At 46.9% G+C, this 17279-nt stretch overlaps 7 protein-coding genes across 7 annotated transcripts; 4 read left to right on the top strand and 3 right to left on the bottom strand.

Annotated features, from left to right (window-relative positions):
• Positions 1–246: 246 nt before the first annotated feature.
• Positions 247–1473, bottom strand: H6S33_008789 (uncharacterized protein; the record flags this gene model as incomplete). Its single annotated transcript, XM_044840249.1, has 3 exons — positions 247–1015; positions 1093–1348; positions 1407–1473. 3 exons carry the CDS (start codon positions 1471–1473, stop codon positions 247–249), a joined length of 1092 nt encoding a protein of 363 aa, XP_044687645.1.
• Positions 1474–2424: 951 nt separating this feature from the next.
• Positions 2425–4078, bottom strand: H6S33_008788 (uncharacterized protein; the record flags this gene model as incomplete). Its single annotated transcript, XM_044840248.1, has 5 exons — positions 2425–3068; positions 3124–3147; positions 3207–3266; positions 3328–3478; positions 3533–4078. 5 exons carry the CDS (start codon positions 4076–4078, stop codon positions 2425–2427), a joined length of 1425 nt encoding a protein of 474 aa, XP_044687644.1.
• Positions 4079–4962: 884 nt separating this feature from the next.
• H6S33_008787 (uncharacterized protein) lies at positions 4963–6506 on the top strand (the record flags this gene model as incomplete). The annotated part of the gene is made up of 4 exons (XM_044840247.1): positions 4963–5039; positions 5147–5222; positions 5283–6081; positions 6142–6506. 4 exons carry the CDS (start codon positions 4963–4965, stop codon positions 6504–6506), a joined length of 1317 nt encoding a protein of 438 aa, XP_044687643.1.
• Positions 6507–7572: 1066 nt separating this feature from the next.
• On the top strand, positions 7573–8777 carry H6S33_008786 (uncharacterized protein; the record flags this gene model as incomplete). The annotated part of the gene is made up of 4 exons (XM_044840246.1): positions 7573–7659; positions 7726–8450; positions 8510–8615; positions 8673–8777. The coding sequence occupies 4 exons, from the start codon at positions 7573–7575 to the stop codon at positions 8775–8777; spliced, it is 1023 nt and encodes a 340-aa protein (XP_044687642.1).
• A 1859-nt stretch (positions 8778–10636) lies between these two features.
• On the top strand, positions 10637–12340 carry H6S33_008785 (uncharacterized protein; the record flags this gene model as incomplete). The annotated part of the gene is made up of 8 exons (XM_044840245.1): positions 10637–10663; positions 10740–10862; positions 10916–11000; positions 11052–11225; positions 11275–11448; positions 11504–11528; positions 11587–12160; positions 12233–12340. The coding sequence occupies 8 exons, from the start codon at positions 10637–10639 to the stop codon at positions 12338–12340; spliced, it is 1290 nt and encodes a 429-aa protein (XP_044687641.1).
• A 712-nt stretch (positions 12341–13052) lies between these two features.
• Positions 13053–14720, top strand: H6S33_008784 (uncharacterized protein; the record flags this gene model as incomplete). Its single annotated transcript, XM_044840244.1, has 1 exon — positions 13053–14720. One exon carries the CDS (start codon positions 13053–13055, stop codon positions 14718–14720), a length of 1668 nt encoding a protein of 555 aa, XP_044687640.1.
• A 1058-nt stretch (positions 14721–15778) lies between these two features.
• On the bottom strand, positions 15779–17279 carry H6S33_008783 (uncharacterized protein; the record flags this gene model as incomplete). Its single annotated transcript, XM_044840243.1, has 6 exons — positions 15779–15833; positions 15926–16059; positions 16133–16624; positions 16868–16981; positions 17068–17090; positions 17240–17279. 6 exons carry the CDS (start codon positions 17277–17279, stop codon positions 15779–15781), a joined length of 858 nt encoding a protein of 285 aa, XP_044687639.1.

Raw genomic sequence — 17279 nt, 5'->3', positions numbered from 1 at the left:
ACCCTAAATTTCATAAAGAGAAGATTTATTGCATTATTACAGCTTAATCATACAATATCACTCGCCTCACACGACTGATGTAAAGAACCTACACCTCGTTTTACTCTTGCCGCTGACAGGGTTAGATATCGTAAGGACCACCGAATATTACAGTGGTTGTTCCCTGCTGGTACTGTTAGTAAGGGACGAAATACTCGAGAATCCTCAGCCACCCTCTAATCTTGGTTTATGGGTGGATTACCTCTACTACCCCTCATCTTCATACTCCTCATACTCCTCCTCATCCTCCTCATCTTCCTCATTCTCCTCATACCCCTCATCCTCTTCATTCTCAGAGTCCAACTCGGAGATATCACGGGACCACTCATAGCTCCTATACAACGCCGCCTCCACCATCAACTCCCTCCCCCCCGGCATCCGCAAAATCATCGCGATGCACCTCGTCAGGCTCGCATCATGCGACCCAGGCCCACGGCTCATAAAATCCCCTATAAGCAGGGCATTAAACCCCATGCGGTCCTGCATACACTCCGCAAGCCTACCACGCGGCGCAAAAACACCCCTGCACGGAGTCAGCCACAGGAGAAGGCCCTCCTCGACGGCGCGCCTGCGCCGAAGAAGTCGCATCCATTCGATGAGACTGTGGTAGATGGCGATCTCGGTTGCGTACTTGTAGTACTGCATCAGCACGGAGAGGAGGAAGAGCGTATGTCTGACTGCGATGGGGTCTTCTTGGCCCTCGTAGAGGGTGCTTAGGAGGGTGTTCACGAGGGACTTGACTACGGCCTCCAGAACGTAGGCGTCGCGGAGGGACTCGAGGACGAGAGGCGACCAGTACCGGTCGAAGCGGGCGACCCCACAACTAGGATCTATGGGAGGGGCGTGGGGGACAATCATAAATCGCAAGTCCATCAGGGACGTTATTCTGTCAAATCCGCGCCTGGATTCGATGCACCGGGCGAGATAGAACATATAGGAACGGCTGGCGACTTTCTGACGGACAATGACTGCCACCCTATTTGTTCCCCACCATTGTTAGCTGAAGCTCAATTGATCGAATTTTATGATGGATGGATTAAGGTGTCGGCTCACAGGTCTCTGATTACTGGATTGTTGCTTCGCGACAACGCTGTCAATACCTCGATGCTGACAGCTGCTTCCAGGCTGCGGCTTAATCTTTGCCTGGCTTCTGGTGAGTACATGATGGCTTTCAGAGTGATGAAATTGTTGCCGCTCGGCACATATGCCGCCTCATCCTGTGGAGCGTCCTTAGTTGCAGCGCGAGTGCGGGCTTTGAGAGCCTGGAATTGGCATTGTGTTTTGTAGGCTACACAGGAAGCTAAAATGCCTGGGTTGGTTTAGTAAGATGCTGGAAGATGATAAGAGTGGGAAACTTGGAAGCGCACCAATGGCAATCCAGAGGCATCTGTCAGGATTCAGGAGGTTGAGTATCTGGGAAGATGCGGATGGCATTGTGGGCTACTTTGATGCTCTTGAGGAGGGATTGATTTGGTGATGGAGAGAAAGATGGAGCGGCAGCATACTACGCATATTTATAGATGGGGGCGGCTCCACCGAATCACAATCCATATAGACGGGAGAGATCACACAGAATATTAGAGAATGGCACTAGCTCTGTTTAGAGTTGCAAGGACGCTACTAAGCTACAAACTTCGTGTAGTGTGCGCGCCTCTCCAGTGGCAATTAAGAAGAACAATTTTGAACGAATAAGTTGAGATGATGAAGAGAATATACGTTCTCTAATCATCGACTATGATGATATAAAGCAGATAAACAAGAGATTCCAGCTAATCTTGCATGAATGGAACCGACACATGTGTGGCGAATGACAGCGTCTTGTACTGTGCATACTTTATTGTTGGTGAGATTACCCCTAAACCTGGTGCGAGTCATAATCCATGAGCCAACAAGATTTGCGGAGCAATTTGATCCCCTAACCCTAACATCGGGGGCGCGTAAGCCATCCAAACTACATTTACATGTATGGTCGCTCTCGGGGCGTTACAGCTGTTTATTAACAAAGAATTGAGCATACGTACATGCAGTCCAAGCTAGCGTCATCCTAGAGAGACAATTACTGTCGTCTTCGCTCCAATAATGATCCACGGCTTCATCATCTCTATCCAGTCTCCTACATACAAGCGTTTAACAATCAGATGGAGGAATGGACCAGCTTTTTATCGGAAGTGATCAATCAATTCCACCTATATTTTTTTGTTTCTTCTGAGATTACTCACAAAGACTCCCGCACACAATGAGGCTAATATACCACAGCCATATATTGCATGGTCCTCAATTCACATCTTGATGATCAAACTGCATGTGTGTCCGAAGCTTTACCGCCCCCCCCATTTGAATGTATAATTTATGACCAAGCACTCTTAAAGACGCCCAGCCGCAGCCTTACCACACATTAATAAGAAAAGAGTCTACGTCCGCCGTGTTATTCACATTAACACTCTCCAACCCCTCAAACGTCAAGCTCTGCACACGGTCCGGGAACTTGAACCCATGAATGACTGAAATATTCACCGTCGGCGAATTCCACGGATCCTGGGGATGCGTTGGGTTGAAAGCCACCCGTACTGGCTTCTGGTTTCCGACCTTCAACTTCCCATATGCAGTTACGTTCTGGTCGTTCTTATACCTGATCAGGATACTAGTAAGACCCTTCTTTACGCTCTTGGTGATGCCCTCGATTGTCAACTTTCCATTCTCTGGGCCGCCAAGATCCACGACGCCGCTGCCTTTCTGGTAGAAGCCATCTGCTTGAACTGCAGTCGCGCCGTTCTCGAGTTCTGCTGTCTCGGCTTCATAAACCTTGTGACTTGGGAATGATAGGTCGCCTGTGCGTGGGTCGATGGACCAGGAGTCGTACCAGGTGAGGTTAAGGGTCCTGGTTTCGGTATTGAGTTCGAGTGGAAGCCAGATGTAGGTGGAGGCGCCTAGGCCAGCGCGGTTTCCAGGTGACCAGCGGTCCCCCATATACACAAATGTCTTTCCGACACGTTGTACGTAGGAGCTTTGTGACTGATAGGTCTTGGAGCCTGTGGATATGTCAGTCATGATCGCTATCGTGAATAGTCACTAGCCGAAACTTACCGGCTGGTGTAAAAAGAGTCAAATCTGGATAAAAGGTTAGTCAACTACTACTTCAACAAAGGGTACTGGAGAGTGGCACATACTTGACCAAGGACCAGCTATATTCTCTGCAGTAGAATAATAATTATCATTTGCAGCCCAACCTTTGATTGCGGTTCTGTTAGTTATCTCCGATACTCTTTTTGTCGAACTCAAAACGCATACCCGTCAATTGTGATCCCAGAACATAGTATACGCCATTATCATCCTTCAGAATTGCCGGACTTTCAATGTGTTCGTTGAAGTTATAAACCTCCGAATCAATTGTCAAAAAGTCATCCGACAACTTGAAGATAACCAGCCCCGTAGGGCGATCCTAAATCTAATCAACATCACCAATTTCCTCTGGATATGGATTATATTTACTCACCTCTCCAAATAGATAACCCGTCCCGTCGTCATCCACCCACGCTGTCAGATCTCTCGACACATATTTGTCCAGTGGTCTATAGCTAGCCACATATGTGTAATCTCCACATACTGAATCTGACCATGCTACACCCGCTCTCGCGTACCCGTACCCCGGCTTATCCACATGCATCCACATCACATACTTGTTTGTCTTTTCATTGTAGATGATCTTTGGTCGCTCAATTATACCCTCTGGAGATAGGTCCGAATTGCCCTCTGTTGTTGCTTTCAGAATATCATTTACGAATTCCCACTGCACAAGGTCTTTGGATTTGTAGCAGGCCACTGTTTGGAAGAGGTTGTCACCGGGTTTTGCGGTCTTGTTCTCGCCAACGATATAGAACGTGTCGTCGACCTTTAAGATCCCGCCGCCGTGCGCTTGAAGGTGATTTCCAGTGTTGGGGACGGTCCAGGTTGCGCCTGGTACGATTTCCAGGCCGTCGGCCTTCACGAGCACAAAGCTCACGAGAGAGACAAAGAGCAATACAAGAAAAGAAGCCTTCATCGTGTGCGAAAAATTGATCAATAATTGCACGATGTGTAGCTCTGCATGAAAGGCTTGTCTATTTTGCCATTATCTGCAGTTTCTGGATGTTTATATTACCGGATTGGACAACCCGGAGGGGCCCGAGAGATACGAAGACGCCCTGTATGCTCTCTAACTCTAAGAGAATTTGCCGTTTTCTGTTAAATTAATACGGCCAAAAAAGTTGTTCTGGATCTTTGAATAAGGCCGCAGATAATCCCGGCTGCGCCGCGCTGGGCAGGTATCACTCCCGGCGCTTCGACCGGGGATATCTTAGCAGAGCTCAGCACATAACCACATGTGAATTTCAACCCCTAGCTTAGGTACCAATACTAATTTGCAATTCATATATGTTCCAGATACGATTGCCGCTAAATTGTGAGTGTGATATACCTGGATTCACGTTATATCACTCGGGTTGCTTATGTAAGACAAACAGCATAACCAGGTTCACCTTTCGATGCAGCTTCAAGCTTTTTCTATCCCAAATCGCGGTTGGTATTTATGGTGAGACTAATCACTGGTATAACCTTTAGATTCCTTTTTGACCCGTGGAAAACCCGAAATGTTCCCCCCCCTCCTATTCATTACACCAATCGTCTCATAATTATAATTTTTTTTTTTTTGAATAGTTAGTTATATTTTATCAAAAGCTTGACTCTAGCTCATGTGGATATATAGAGAGCTTTCGAGGCCTCAGCTCTGAATGGATATTCTGTCATTCTCGTTAGGACCAGCTTCAATAGCCGTACTGCAGTACCGTATCCTTGTATTTTGTGTAAACAAGATTTTCCTACCCCTGGAAGTCAACGTCTTCGGGATGATCGACACCGAACAGCCTAGATTTGTTGCTCTCCCCCACAATGATCGACGAATATGAAATGCGGAGGATCTACCGGTGTTTCCCCGGGCTTAATATTGACCGCGTAGTTGTATCCCTGTAGGGCAAGACAAGAGTAAAGCGGTAGATGTTTTTTTTTTTTTTTTTTTTTTACGAAGTTGACCTCAATTCGCTATTGAGAGATGTTAGATATAAAAGCATTAAAGTCCAAAGAGATTTAATAAACCAACCGACGAATTCTTCCAAGTTGTTGGCCGAGCAGAAGTGATTTTGAGGATGAAGGCAAGTCTAGATTAGTGCGGCGAATGTCTTGCATAGGTACAATCAGCTAACACTTCACAGATCTCAGCGCTATCGGTAATCTTAGCGGCGGCCCTTGCCGGTCTTTCAACAGCACAAATCGGACCTCTCATCCCAATCACCGCCTCCGGAGCCGCCGCTGTGAAATTCACAAAGACCAACAACTACGATTTCCAGCACCCGGGGATCCTCCACTCCCATGACGACCTCGAGCGCATGCGTGAGAAGGTAGTTTCCAACACCGAGCCATGGAAATCCTACTTCACAATCTTCTCCAATCTGACCTCCGCGAGCTATAACTATGTCATGACCACGCCCCGACAAAACGTGTCCCGAAATAGCATCACGCAAGGAACCACAAACAGCGGGTTTGAGCGGGATGCGACTGCTGCGTACCATAATGCCCTTATGTGGTACATTACCCGTGACGAGCGACATGCGAATAAGTCTGCCGAGATCCTTAATCTTTGGGGTACCACCCTCAAGATATATGATGGCTTGGATGCAAATCTGGGCGTTGCGGAGGGCGGTATGAGGATGGTGAACGCGGCCGAGATCCTCCGTCATGAGTATGGCTGGGTTGAAACGGGGATGAAATGGCAGGGGACATCAGGCTTCTCTGGTATGGTTTATCGCGCCCTTGCACCAGCGGTGACGGCGCCCGGGCAGGCTAATTATGGAATGGCGAGCATTTTGGCGTTACTCGGTATTGCTGTATATCTTGAGGATGTGGTGATGTATAATTATGCCCTAAACGAGTACCAGAACGGTGTATGTGGTGGACTTGTTGGCACAGTCAACCCCAGCACTGGACAGAACTCGGAGAGTGGTCGTGATCAAGGTAGGTCATGCTACATCGATCTTCAGTAGAGGCGGATTATTACTGACATTTAAACTATAGGCCATGCATGGGGAGGTATTGGTAACCTTGCAATCGCTAGTCAGACTGTGCTCAATCAAGGCAGCGACCTTTATGGACTTCAGGACGACCTCATGCTCAAAGGTACAGAGTATCTTGCCAAATTCAACCTCAATGGAACGGTCCCGTACGACCCTAAGTATGCGCGATGCGAAAGCATTCTCGTTGGTGGCCCTTGGCCAGAAAATGCCCGTATTAACCAGAGGGTTGAGGCCTGGGTTTTGACAATGGTGTATAATCATTTTATAAAGCTCAAAAGAAGAACGGCGAGATGGACGGAAAAGGCCTTTAATTCCGTCAGCGTGAGCGCTGACACTGCTGTATACTATTTAGCGTTTACTAGGTAGAAGGGGTACTGGGATTAACCAAGTTAGAGCATATTAATTTCCATCTGGCCCTGACATTCTTCTGCTTGAATGGACTCTCGTGCTTTCAAATGGATCGAGTGATATTCAATGAAGGTTGAACAGGGAGACGCACGAACGCGTCGATAGTAGATACTGAAATTCCCTAGACCTGACCTCAAACCGTTGGGTTAACGCACATGTAGCCCCTTTAACGGGAGTAGAGAACTAAGAGTCGAAGGAGCCTCACCATTGCTGCCATGTCCATCCTTTCGTCTGTTTTCAGGACTTGTGGCAATCTGTGGCTCACCACACAAAATCCACAGACTAGCTGGAAGCGGCTGTCAGCGGTGCAGAATTGTCTCCACTCGTCACGTAAAAATCCTCAATCGAGTAGCGCTTTAAACAATCGTCGTTAGATTTGGGTTTATCACGACGCCGTTTGGGAACAGACGAAGGGATAGCCGCGGTTGCTTTCGCCAGGGGCGCTTGGCGACAGGGATTATGCGTATGTGCTTCCCAGGAATTCGGAATCTACTATTTCGCAACTTATTACATCACGAGAATAATGCGCCAAGGTTTTGGAGAAGAGAGAGCGATTTAGATGAAGCAAACTATCTGAAGTTTCTGAATACGCGTGACGATTATTATATTTCTTCCGATAGGGTTACCCGGTTAGTGACGGTAAATCCAGAATTACATAGACTCGAGCCTGCACCTGAGCTATGTTGATCCCTTATATTAGACGTCATTAGCACCCTCAATCTTAACTCTGATAAGAGAATTGGATATGAAAGCTTAAGCTTAAGAAACAGGCGATTAATGGGCAACTTGAATTTCTTCCCTCAGAAGGTTGGGTTGCAATTGAGGCCTCCGCAAGTCTCCGCGCGCCGTCTCCATCCATCCCGAAATATACACCATCACTGGCCAATTCTATGTTTCCGTCACGCTAGCTTAATTCACCCTACACTTAAAAAAACATTCCAACCCACCTTCAACGTCTAATTAACCTCGAAATCCATCTCTTACCCCATTTCAGAGAGCTTAGGTAATTATCATATTTTAAGTAATGGCAGCCCCAAGCACTACGCATTCTAGATTCCTTCCTTCGGAAAATCAACTCGGGGTCGTTGCTGTAGGCTTCTCTGGCGGTCAGGTAATTTTTTAGCTTTAAACCTTCTCTTTGAGTCTTATTGATGTCCCAGAGTACTAACGTTTGAAGCCCAAACCTGGTGTTGAAGCAGCACCTCTAGCTCTCATCAAATCTGGCCTCCTCGATTCATTGCGCAATGACCTCGAGTTTGTTGTACACCACGATAACCAAGTCCATGACTTTGCGGGGCATTTTCCTGCTTCAGACCCTCCTCTCACGATCTCCAATGCCCGTGTACCTATGCTCAATTCCCTCACGGTATCCAATGTGACACGTGCCATTTCTGCCCAGGTTTATGAACATGCTTCGAAGGGCCGCCTCGTACTCACCCTTGGAGGGGACCATTCCATCGCTGTTGGATCTATTGCAGGCACCGCAAAGGCTATTCGTGAGCGCCATGACGGAAGGGAAATTGCTGTAGTCTGGGTTGATGCTCACACTGATATCAATACGCCCGAGACTTCGGGGTCAGGAAATATCCACGGAATGCCTGTTGCGTTTATTTCAGGCCTTGCAAAACCTCCGAGGGAAAACCCTGACGTCTTTGGATGGATAAAGAAGCATCATATGATCAATATTTCAAGACTCGTATACATTGGTTTGAGGGATGTTGATCCGGGCGAGAAAGTCATCCTGCATGAGAATGGTATTCGTGCATTCAGTATGCATGATGTTGATAAGTACGGTATTGGTAAGGTTATGGACATGGCACTGGATTATCTGAACTGTGGTCCAGGGCAGGAAGGAATGCCGATACACCTGAGTTTCGATGTTGATGCTTTGGATCCTGTCTTGTGAGTTTATTTAGACCTCACAAACCCTATATCTGAATCAAAATGCTCATTTCATATAGCGCCCCGAGTACAGGGACACCCGTCCGTGGTGGCCTGACACTGAGAGAAGGCGATTTTATCTGCGAAAGTATCCATGAGACTGGTTGTCTTGTTGCAATGGATTTGGTAGGAATCCCGGGATTGCATAACCTCAAGGAGTGGAATACAACTAACAGTTTACAGGTTGAGGTCAATCCCCTATTGGGTGAGAGCGATCTCGCCAGAAAGGAGACTATCCGCTCAGGGTGTAGCTTAGTACGCTGTGCCTTGGGCGAAAGCTTACTTTGATTTCCTGTTTTCCTTGCAAGCATGCGGCATTCGCTCGGTTATCTAGATTCCCTTGGAGTTTTCGAGGAGATGTATACTCCTCCTCGAGGCCTCGCAGGGCTGTATGGGCTGTTCAAAGCTTATTAATGATTATTAAACCCCTTTCTCTAGGACCTTGAGATTGGTATTGTCCCAAAACCGTGAGCTTTTCGTCCAAGGATCTTTCGTGTTCTAACACCATTTACGCACTCCCGGGTTCCTTGATGCTCGATGCTTTACATGGTATTCAACTGTGAACTATTTCCTTCAATGTATACTCGCGCGTTAATTAAAAGGTCGGAATTTTGTGTGGGGATTTGGTTGCAAAGACTTCCGACCTTTTAATTAACGCGCGAGTATATATAGGGTTATTTTGATTCGATGTGATTTTGTTGCTCTCTCAATGCCAGTGATAGGATGGATAATCCTTTAGTGCTATATACTTGAAGTCCTCTCTGCCTTTCTTTTCTCAATCTGTCCATGAGCTTAACTGAAGTTCAAAATATCAAAGACAGAAAGCCACTATTCTAAAGGCCGTAAAATCTACTATATAGAGCATATTATAAATAGATATCCAGAATAATCTAAGCTTTTTTCCTTCTCTTTCTGTTAACTATACAGATAGGTACATGTACTTGTTACTAACGATACGGTGCTCTACTCTCTACTATCATGCTTCTAGCGCATGAGTACTCTACATCCTGGCAGAAAAAAGGATAATCAGAAGACGTCCAACATTCCATATCCGGGTTTAGCTGTGTTCTTGGCTGCATATCCTTATGTTGGTACCGGGGTTGCCGTTTCTCACATGTAGGTACTGTCGATCACAACGTGACCCATCGGATATCGACCATTGAACTCATCATCTACACATGACGTATATATATGACTCAAAATACGTATCGATACTGCCCCTTTTTAGCATATGATAGCCAAAGGCCATAGAATCTGTTATCATTAATTAGCTATCCATACCCATGCATGGCCACTGGGAGATCTTCGTAGGCAGTTCATGCAAGTGGTCAAGTGGTCAATTCAAACGCCGGTACTTTACCTTTCCGTTTAATTATTCCGATGAGGCCGGATTTCCGATGTGTGCATCTTCATACTACTGGAATTCTACGCACATCATATTGCCCGACCCTGCGCTGCGCACATGATCTCTTCCGGCCGCGGCCTAACCTTCGATAAGTAATGACCCTTCTCTCTCTCGATAGCTACATATCAATCTTAGTTCAAATTGAATCTCAGAGAAAATTTTTGGAAAAAAGGGGCACGTATAAGTAGGACAACATCTTCATTATCTTCCCGTGCGAGCGGCCATCCAAAGACCTCGACTCCGGACATCACCAAAAGAAAGGTATTTATAACTTGGTTTCATATATATATCGCGATGAAAGTCATATACTAATCCCATATACCACAGTCTACTATTTATCATCAGATACAAGTTCCCAACGGAAATCATTATCGACCTGTTCCAAAATCACAAGAATGTATATACTTCCTGTGAAAATTATTAGATCTAGTCCATTAGATTCCCAAACTAATATTATATATATAGGGTACCTCTTAGAGTCGTCCCGAACCCTACTTTCCAGCTAGCCTTAGATTATTATATTGAACAACTTTCTACGAAAGAGCATCGAGCATTCAATGATGCAAACAACATGTCAATGGATTTACTCATGCGTCAAGTCCGAGCATGCGATGAAGCCCACCAGCAGGCTAGTGTCTGTTGTACGGAAAAGATCGAAGGGTTTATGACTTCTTTATGTGGGTACCTCGAACATTTGTCGTCTTTGATTCTTCGCCAGGAACCTCAGATAAAATCGCTTATTATGGGAGGGATAAGCCTGGCCATCGATGTACGTACATAACTTTTATCTCTTTCACCTTAAATGTCGTTTTAGGCTTCTTTCCCCAACTGAATTACATTTACAGCTCGGGTTGAGGTTCACGGCCGTTTTTATAAAAGTTACCAATATGCTCAAAATTTTAGGTGGACATTTAGATTATTTATCTAAACACATCTTAGAGGTTACCGATTCTCCAGAAGTTCAAAAGGCTAGTATTACAAAAATAATATAAAATGTAATTTTAGCTAACTCCATGAAAAGATCTTGTCTCACGTTTACGGTGACCTACTTGAATTTTGTAGGGGTGTTCGGGGTGTCTTTACAGACAATGATGGAAATCCATACAGTAAACAATAATTTATCTACGATGTACTCCTTTTCAGCTAATCTTTTCAAGGCTGTACATCGTTCAGAGTGTTTCTTAGGACCAAATGGGAACCATTCGAGGCAATATTTGATTGTATAAATCATCGATTCCTGGAAAATCTCGAGATTGTTACTCCAGCAGACTGCATTATTGATCCTGAGAGGTTACATCTGAGGAAAACACTGGAAGCCCAAAAGAATGAAGGTTGTTACCCAAAGCTCTAAAGAAACTATTTTCTAAGATGTGTTTTTAGAGAAGAAGAAAGAGAAGTTGCAGCACTGGTTATCGAAGCTGGAATTTGAAAATGACCACGATATATTATATTCAAAGAGGCACGGAAACACTGGGGATTGGCTTGTTGAATCAGATTCTTTCAAAAATTGGCTTGAAAACCAAGGATCTTGTATTTTGTGGTGCTTCGGGAATCGTTAGTACCTCCCTCAACGGAATGTCGTGTTCAGAATGACTAATAATAAAAGTAGATGGTATAGGGAAATCTGTTCTAGCGTTAGCTCTACACTCTTACTGGCCGTTCTATGCGACTTCTTACTAATAAGAATATTAGGTCACTGGTTGTAGAGAAGCTTTCCGTCAAATATTCTCTAGACGACCGCATCGGTCTGGCATTTTTTTACTACAAACACCAAAACAGTGCCGGACAAAGTTCCAAAACGATTCTTGCGACACTTATTAAGCAACTTATTCAACGGAAGAAGATTTTGCCTGCTCCATTAAAGAAATTTCATGGTCGATATTCTTCGGAAGATGGATTACCAAGTAATGCAAAGCTTCAGGCTCAACTTGTCGAGGTCTCCAAAACTTTCGACAAAGTTATTATTGTTATAGATGCTCTCGACGAATTCCAAGATCAAGATCAAGATCCATTCATCCCACTTATTAAAAGCCTTTGCCTGAATCTAGGTCTTAATATCAAGGTTTTTGTCACCAGCACGAGGGAGAAGTCTATTGAAGAATCATTTCAGGCACTCATTTGTCCAGTAGTTAAAATTAACATCGAAAGAATAAGGCCTGATCTTGATATTGCGGATTTCGTTGCTTCGGAGGTAGACCGCCGAAGTGAAGGCTACGTCCACGGTGTGATCGATCAGAAGATTAAGGAAAGAATCAAGGCTTCCTTGGTATCTAGATCATGTGGAAGATTAGTTAGCTCTCATAAATAATATCTGAAATCAATCTCTAACATTTAATAGGTTTCTATGGGTCAATTTCCAGTTGATGTACCTATACAGTCAGCCGTCACTCAAAGACATCGAAAGTGCCTTGTGTTCACTCCCTTCCGATATGGGTCCAACCTATGATTGTTGTTTCAAGAAGATCGAGGCGGAGATTCCAGCCCTAAGTAAGCTGGCAAAGCGAGCTTTGACGTGGGTACTTTTTGCAGCAAGGCCCTTAAGCCTCGAGTTAGTCCATGTGATTACCATTGAGGAATCAATAAAAAGCAAAACTCAGACGGTACCGTATCGTTATGGTGGGTATACCATCCTTGAATCCTGTGCCAATCTTATTACAATCGAAGGCGGCGTCGTAAGGCCAGTTCACCACACTATTCAATATCTTACTTTACCCACAGCTTGTATTGAAGAAGTACGTAGCGAAGCCCTGCAAAGCTACAGAGTTCTCGGGCATAACGCACATGCTGAGCTAGCTCAAGCTTGTCTTCAATACTTACTCCTCGATGAGTTCCAACAACTCTTCAGGCCATTTACTTGGAAAAATGCCATATCTCCTCATCCGAACTGGTTTCGGGAAGATAAACTTCTCCAATACGCAGTTCACTATTGGGACTACCACATTCGTAAGGTTGTCGAGTGGCCTGAATTTCTCGTTCATAGTTTCAAACGCTTCCTCTCGACCCAGTCAATTATTGCGTTTGTCTATAAAATACGCACCGCCAAAAGCACTAGACTTAAACTAGGCCTTTTACATGACCTAGCCGGCCGTGATAGAATCGATGGGTTTACACTCTGTTTGTGGTTAGGACTCCTCAAAGTCTATGAGAAGTTTAATAAAATGAACGTTTCCATGGAGGAATATACATCTTTAATGCATCAAGCTGCACTTAGTGGCTCTTTGGATTCCATTGAGATGCTCTTGGGTATGGGTCTCTCCGCAAATTCACAAAACCCCAACGAGATACAGCCATTGTATTGTGCTTGCGAAATCGATGATGAGGCAGTAGTAAAGCTTCTGCTGGAAAGAGGCGCCGAGCCCGATGCCCGAGGTGGATTCCATGAAACCGCGCTACAAGCAGCATCCTACAACGGGAACATGGGCGCGGTGAAGGCCCTACTTGAGAAAGGCGCAGAGGTCAACATCCAGGGCGGGTACTATGGCAACTCTCTTCAGGCAGCAGCTTTTGATGGAGACGAGATGGTGGTAAAGACCCTCATAGAGAAAGGCGCTGAGGTCAACGCCCAAGGCGGTTTCTATGGCAATGCTCTCCAAGCAGCAGCCTACAACGGGGATGAAACTATTGTCAACATCCTCCTGGAAAGAGGTGCCGAGGTTAATGCCCAGGGTGGGCATTACGGCAATGCCTTACAGGCTGCGGCCAACCACGGGAGCGATATAGTGGTGAGAACTCTCCTCGATAGAGGTGCCGAGATCAACGTCCAGGGTGGATTGAGGGGTAACGCTCTCCAAGCAGCAAGCTTGAGTGGAAAAGAGGGGGTGGTAATGCTTCTACTAGACAGAGGCGCCGAGGTCAATGCTCACGGTGGAAACTTTGGGAGCGCTCTCCAAGCCGCGTCTTACAGCGGTAATAATGCATTAGTCAATATCCTCCTCAAGAAAGGTGCAAACATAAATGCTCAGGGTGGACTAAGAGGCAACGCTCTGCAGGCAGCAGCATTCGTCGGGCATGAAATGATTTTGAAGACACTTCTAGAGAAGGGCGCGGAGGTCAATACTCGAAGCGGAGAGTATGGCAATGCCCTGCAAGCAGCGGCCTATAATGGAAACAAGACGGTGGCGAATATCCTCCTTGAGAAAGGCGCCAAGGTTAATTTCCAGGGTGGAGATTATGGGAATGCTCTACAAGCAGCGGCCTGGGGCGGAAACGAGACATTGGTAGATTTTCTCCTCGAGAGAGGCGCCGATGTCAACGCCCAAGGTGGTCGTTATAGAAGCGCCCTTCAAGCAGCAGCATTTAGTGGGAACGAGACGATAGTAAAGACCCTCCTTGAGCGGGGAGCCGAGATCAATTCCTCAGGCGGAGAGTTTGGCGCCCCACTGCAAGCGGCAGTCTTCAGCAGAAACGAGTCCCTGGTAGACATGCTCTTAGAGAAAGGCGCCGATGTAAATATCACGGGTGGATTCGGTGGTAGCGCCCTTCAAGCAGCAGCAATTAACGGGAATGAGACGATGGTAAAGAAACTCCTGGAGAAAGGCGCCGATGTCAATGCCGAAGGGGGCACATTCGGCAGTGCCCTACAGGCCGCGGCCGCCTACGGGCACGAGATGGTAGTAAAAGCCCTAATCGATAAAGGAGCAAATATCAATGCGCAAGGTGGGTTAAGAGGAACCGCCCTCCAAGCAGCAGCCATCGCCGGGGACGAGATAGTGGTAAAGTTACTGCTCGAGAAGGGCGCCGATAGTTCTTTGGGTACAGAACAGGCCACCACGCAGAGTAAAAAGTTTATAGAATCGACCAAGAAGAGGATAGCGGCAGACTTATGACGAGGGCCGAAACATAGCGGAGGGGCGGGGTACTGTTGTAGACTTGCATGTTGTTGAAAGAGCACAGTCTTCGGCAATTCGAATCTATATCCGCGTAGTTATCTTGACTGTCATACTATTTTCTTACTTATATTTCCATCCAGCTCTTCTTATCGTATCAGATGAGGTTGTTCCCATTCCTTGTTGCTTATGTTTTACTTCCATCCCGCAGGTTGGGCTTTGAGGTTCATGCATGTTATGTATTCAGTTTTTATAGAATGCTGGGGAAATATACGAACCCAGAAAGTAGCGCTGAACACAAAGGCCCTCCTCCTTCCAAGCAGTCCAGACCGTACGAGGCTCCAGTTAGTTGAGAGGTTAGCCTGGAACAAGATGAAGCAGCAGCTGTGACATTAGAATTATTTGCCAAGACACGGCAGTGCTAAGTACCAAACGCTAGTGATCACATACTATCACTCGTGCACATATCCGCCTCACCGCACGCACCTCCATGAATGACCGTAACCAACCCGACCACCAAAACATCAACTCCGCTCCACATATTCCAAGTCCAAGCCCCAGGTTCCAAGTTTCACTCCATTCCATTCCATTTCGACTAACGCACAATCACACACACACAGAGAGAGAGACACACACGTACTACAGAGACTGATCTGCTCAACCATCGTACCGACCGACACACCGGCACACACAAATTTAAACGCACTAGACACAATTTACCTCCTCCTCCTCCTCCTCCTCCTCCACCACCACCCATCCACCACCCCGAGATACCCCAGGGCACCAACACCAACACCAACACCAAATGTAGCAACGAAAAACAAAACTACAAGTAGTCCACAAATTTGAAATTGTCCCCTTCAATCCCTGCCTTCTTCTTCCTACCGAAGGCCACGACCGGAAATAGAGTAATGAGGAAAAAAAAAAAAGGGAAACAAAGGAAAAAGCATTGGAGCGCCCTAATAACACACAGATAATAAAAAAAAAGAAAAAAGAAAAAAGTCGAAAATAAAAAAAAACACGGGGATCAAATTAACAGGGCGGAGCGGGGCGGGGGGTTAGAACTTTTCGCCGGGCTTGGACATGTATTGCGATAGAACTTTGTTCATCGTGCTACGCGCAACGCAGGTGCCAAGTCAGCTAGACAATTCAAAAGCAGAGAAAGAGTGGTACAAGGAGCGAAAGGGCGAGAGGGGGAAACGTACAACATGTGGATCTTGTCGCCGAATATGGGCTTCATCGAGTCGTCACATAGGATGTAGCGGCGGTCGTCGGGGTCTTGTAATCCGCGCTCCCTCACGTACTGCCATATCCTCTTAACCGTCTCGGGGCGCGACAACTACACAGACAACACACACATCAGCACCCCCAACCACAGGATCAACCGCCAGCGCGCGCATAAAGTCCCTTACCTGCGACTCCCCCAAAAAGCCCGCCAGAGGCTCCGACAGCACCATGGGCATATTGAACGGGCTGTTTGGGTTGACCTTCCTCTTCCTCTTCTTTGTCTTTCCCGCGGCATCGCCGCCCTCTTCTTCCCCATCCGAGTGCACCAGCTCCTCACTCTTCTTGCCCCTCTTCTTTGCAGCGGCCGTGCCGCCCGCCGCGCCCTTCTTGGTCGCGCGGCTGGGGCGCCCGCTGTTCCATTGCGCGTGGAGCTCCGCGGCGAGCCGGGCGTCCTCGTCGACAGAGGTTTTGAGCTTCTTGGGCTTGGGCGGGCGGACGGGGGCGTCGTCTTCGGCTTTGACGCTGTGCGCGATCGCGTCGGATGAGGAGGTGGGAGTCGGGGCTGCGTCGGAAGAGGAGGAGGGGGTGCGGCTGCCGGCTTCTTGTTCGGCGAGGACGGCGTTTTGTTCGGCGAGGACGGCGTCGAAGCGTTTGGCGATTGCGATGTCAATGGCTTTCTGATGGGGGGGTCAGTCCCTTGTTCATCACGGGCATGAGGTAAGGGGGCAGCGTCTGTGCAGAGGATAAAGAGACATAATAAGAAATCGAGGAGGGTGGAAGAATCGCGGCGCGCGCGCAATAGAGATAGAAGGAAGAAAGAAAGAAACCAATAACAATATGCATAGATGTATATGTTATATTCCTTATCCGTGGCATATATGTAGTAGCAGATAGTAGATATTCTGCAATCAGTTACTCACCTTCTGCGGGGTTATATCGTATCCCAGCCTTGCCTGCAGCGCATTCCGGGCCTGCTTGACCGACACTGTCGCCAAATCCGACGCCCTCAAGATCTCATCAATAACCGGGACAAACTACTTTCGTCAGCCCAAGCCCCAGCAGCAGTGACGACACTTGTCCTCCCTCCCCCTAGATACACACGGCGGTAATATTCTCCCACCTTTAACTTGATCTCATCGGACACTATCTTTCGTCAGCGTCGTCGCAGTACAACGGTAGGAGGAGTATGAGGATGAGGATGAGGAGGAGGAGGAGGAGGAGTAGGAGTAGGAGTAGGAGTAGGAGCAATTATGACGAATAGTAGGAGGAAGAGAGGAGGAAGAGAGAGGTACATGCGGCCGAAGGAGAAGAAGTAGTAGTAGAATTAGCCAT

Source organism: Morchella sextelata (assembly GCF_020137385.1).
Source record: "Morchella sextelata strain SCLS chromosome Unknown scls_28, whole genome shotgun sequence".
Lineage (NCBI taxonomy): Eukaryota > Fungi > Ascomycota > Pezizomycetes > Pezizales > Morchellaceae > Morchella > Morchella sextelata.
This window is presented reverse-complemented; position numbering and strand designations above follow the sequence as displayed.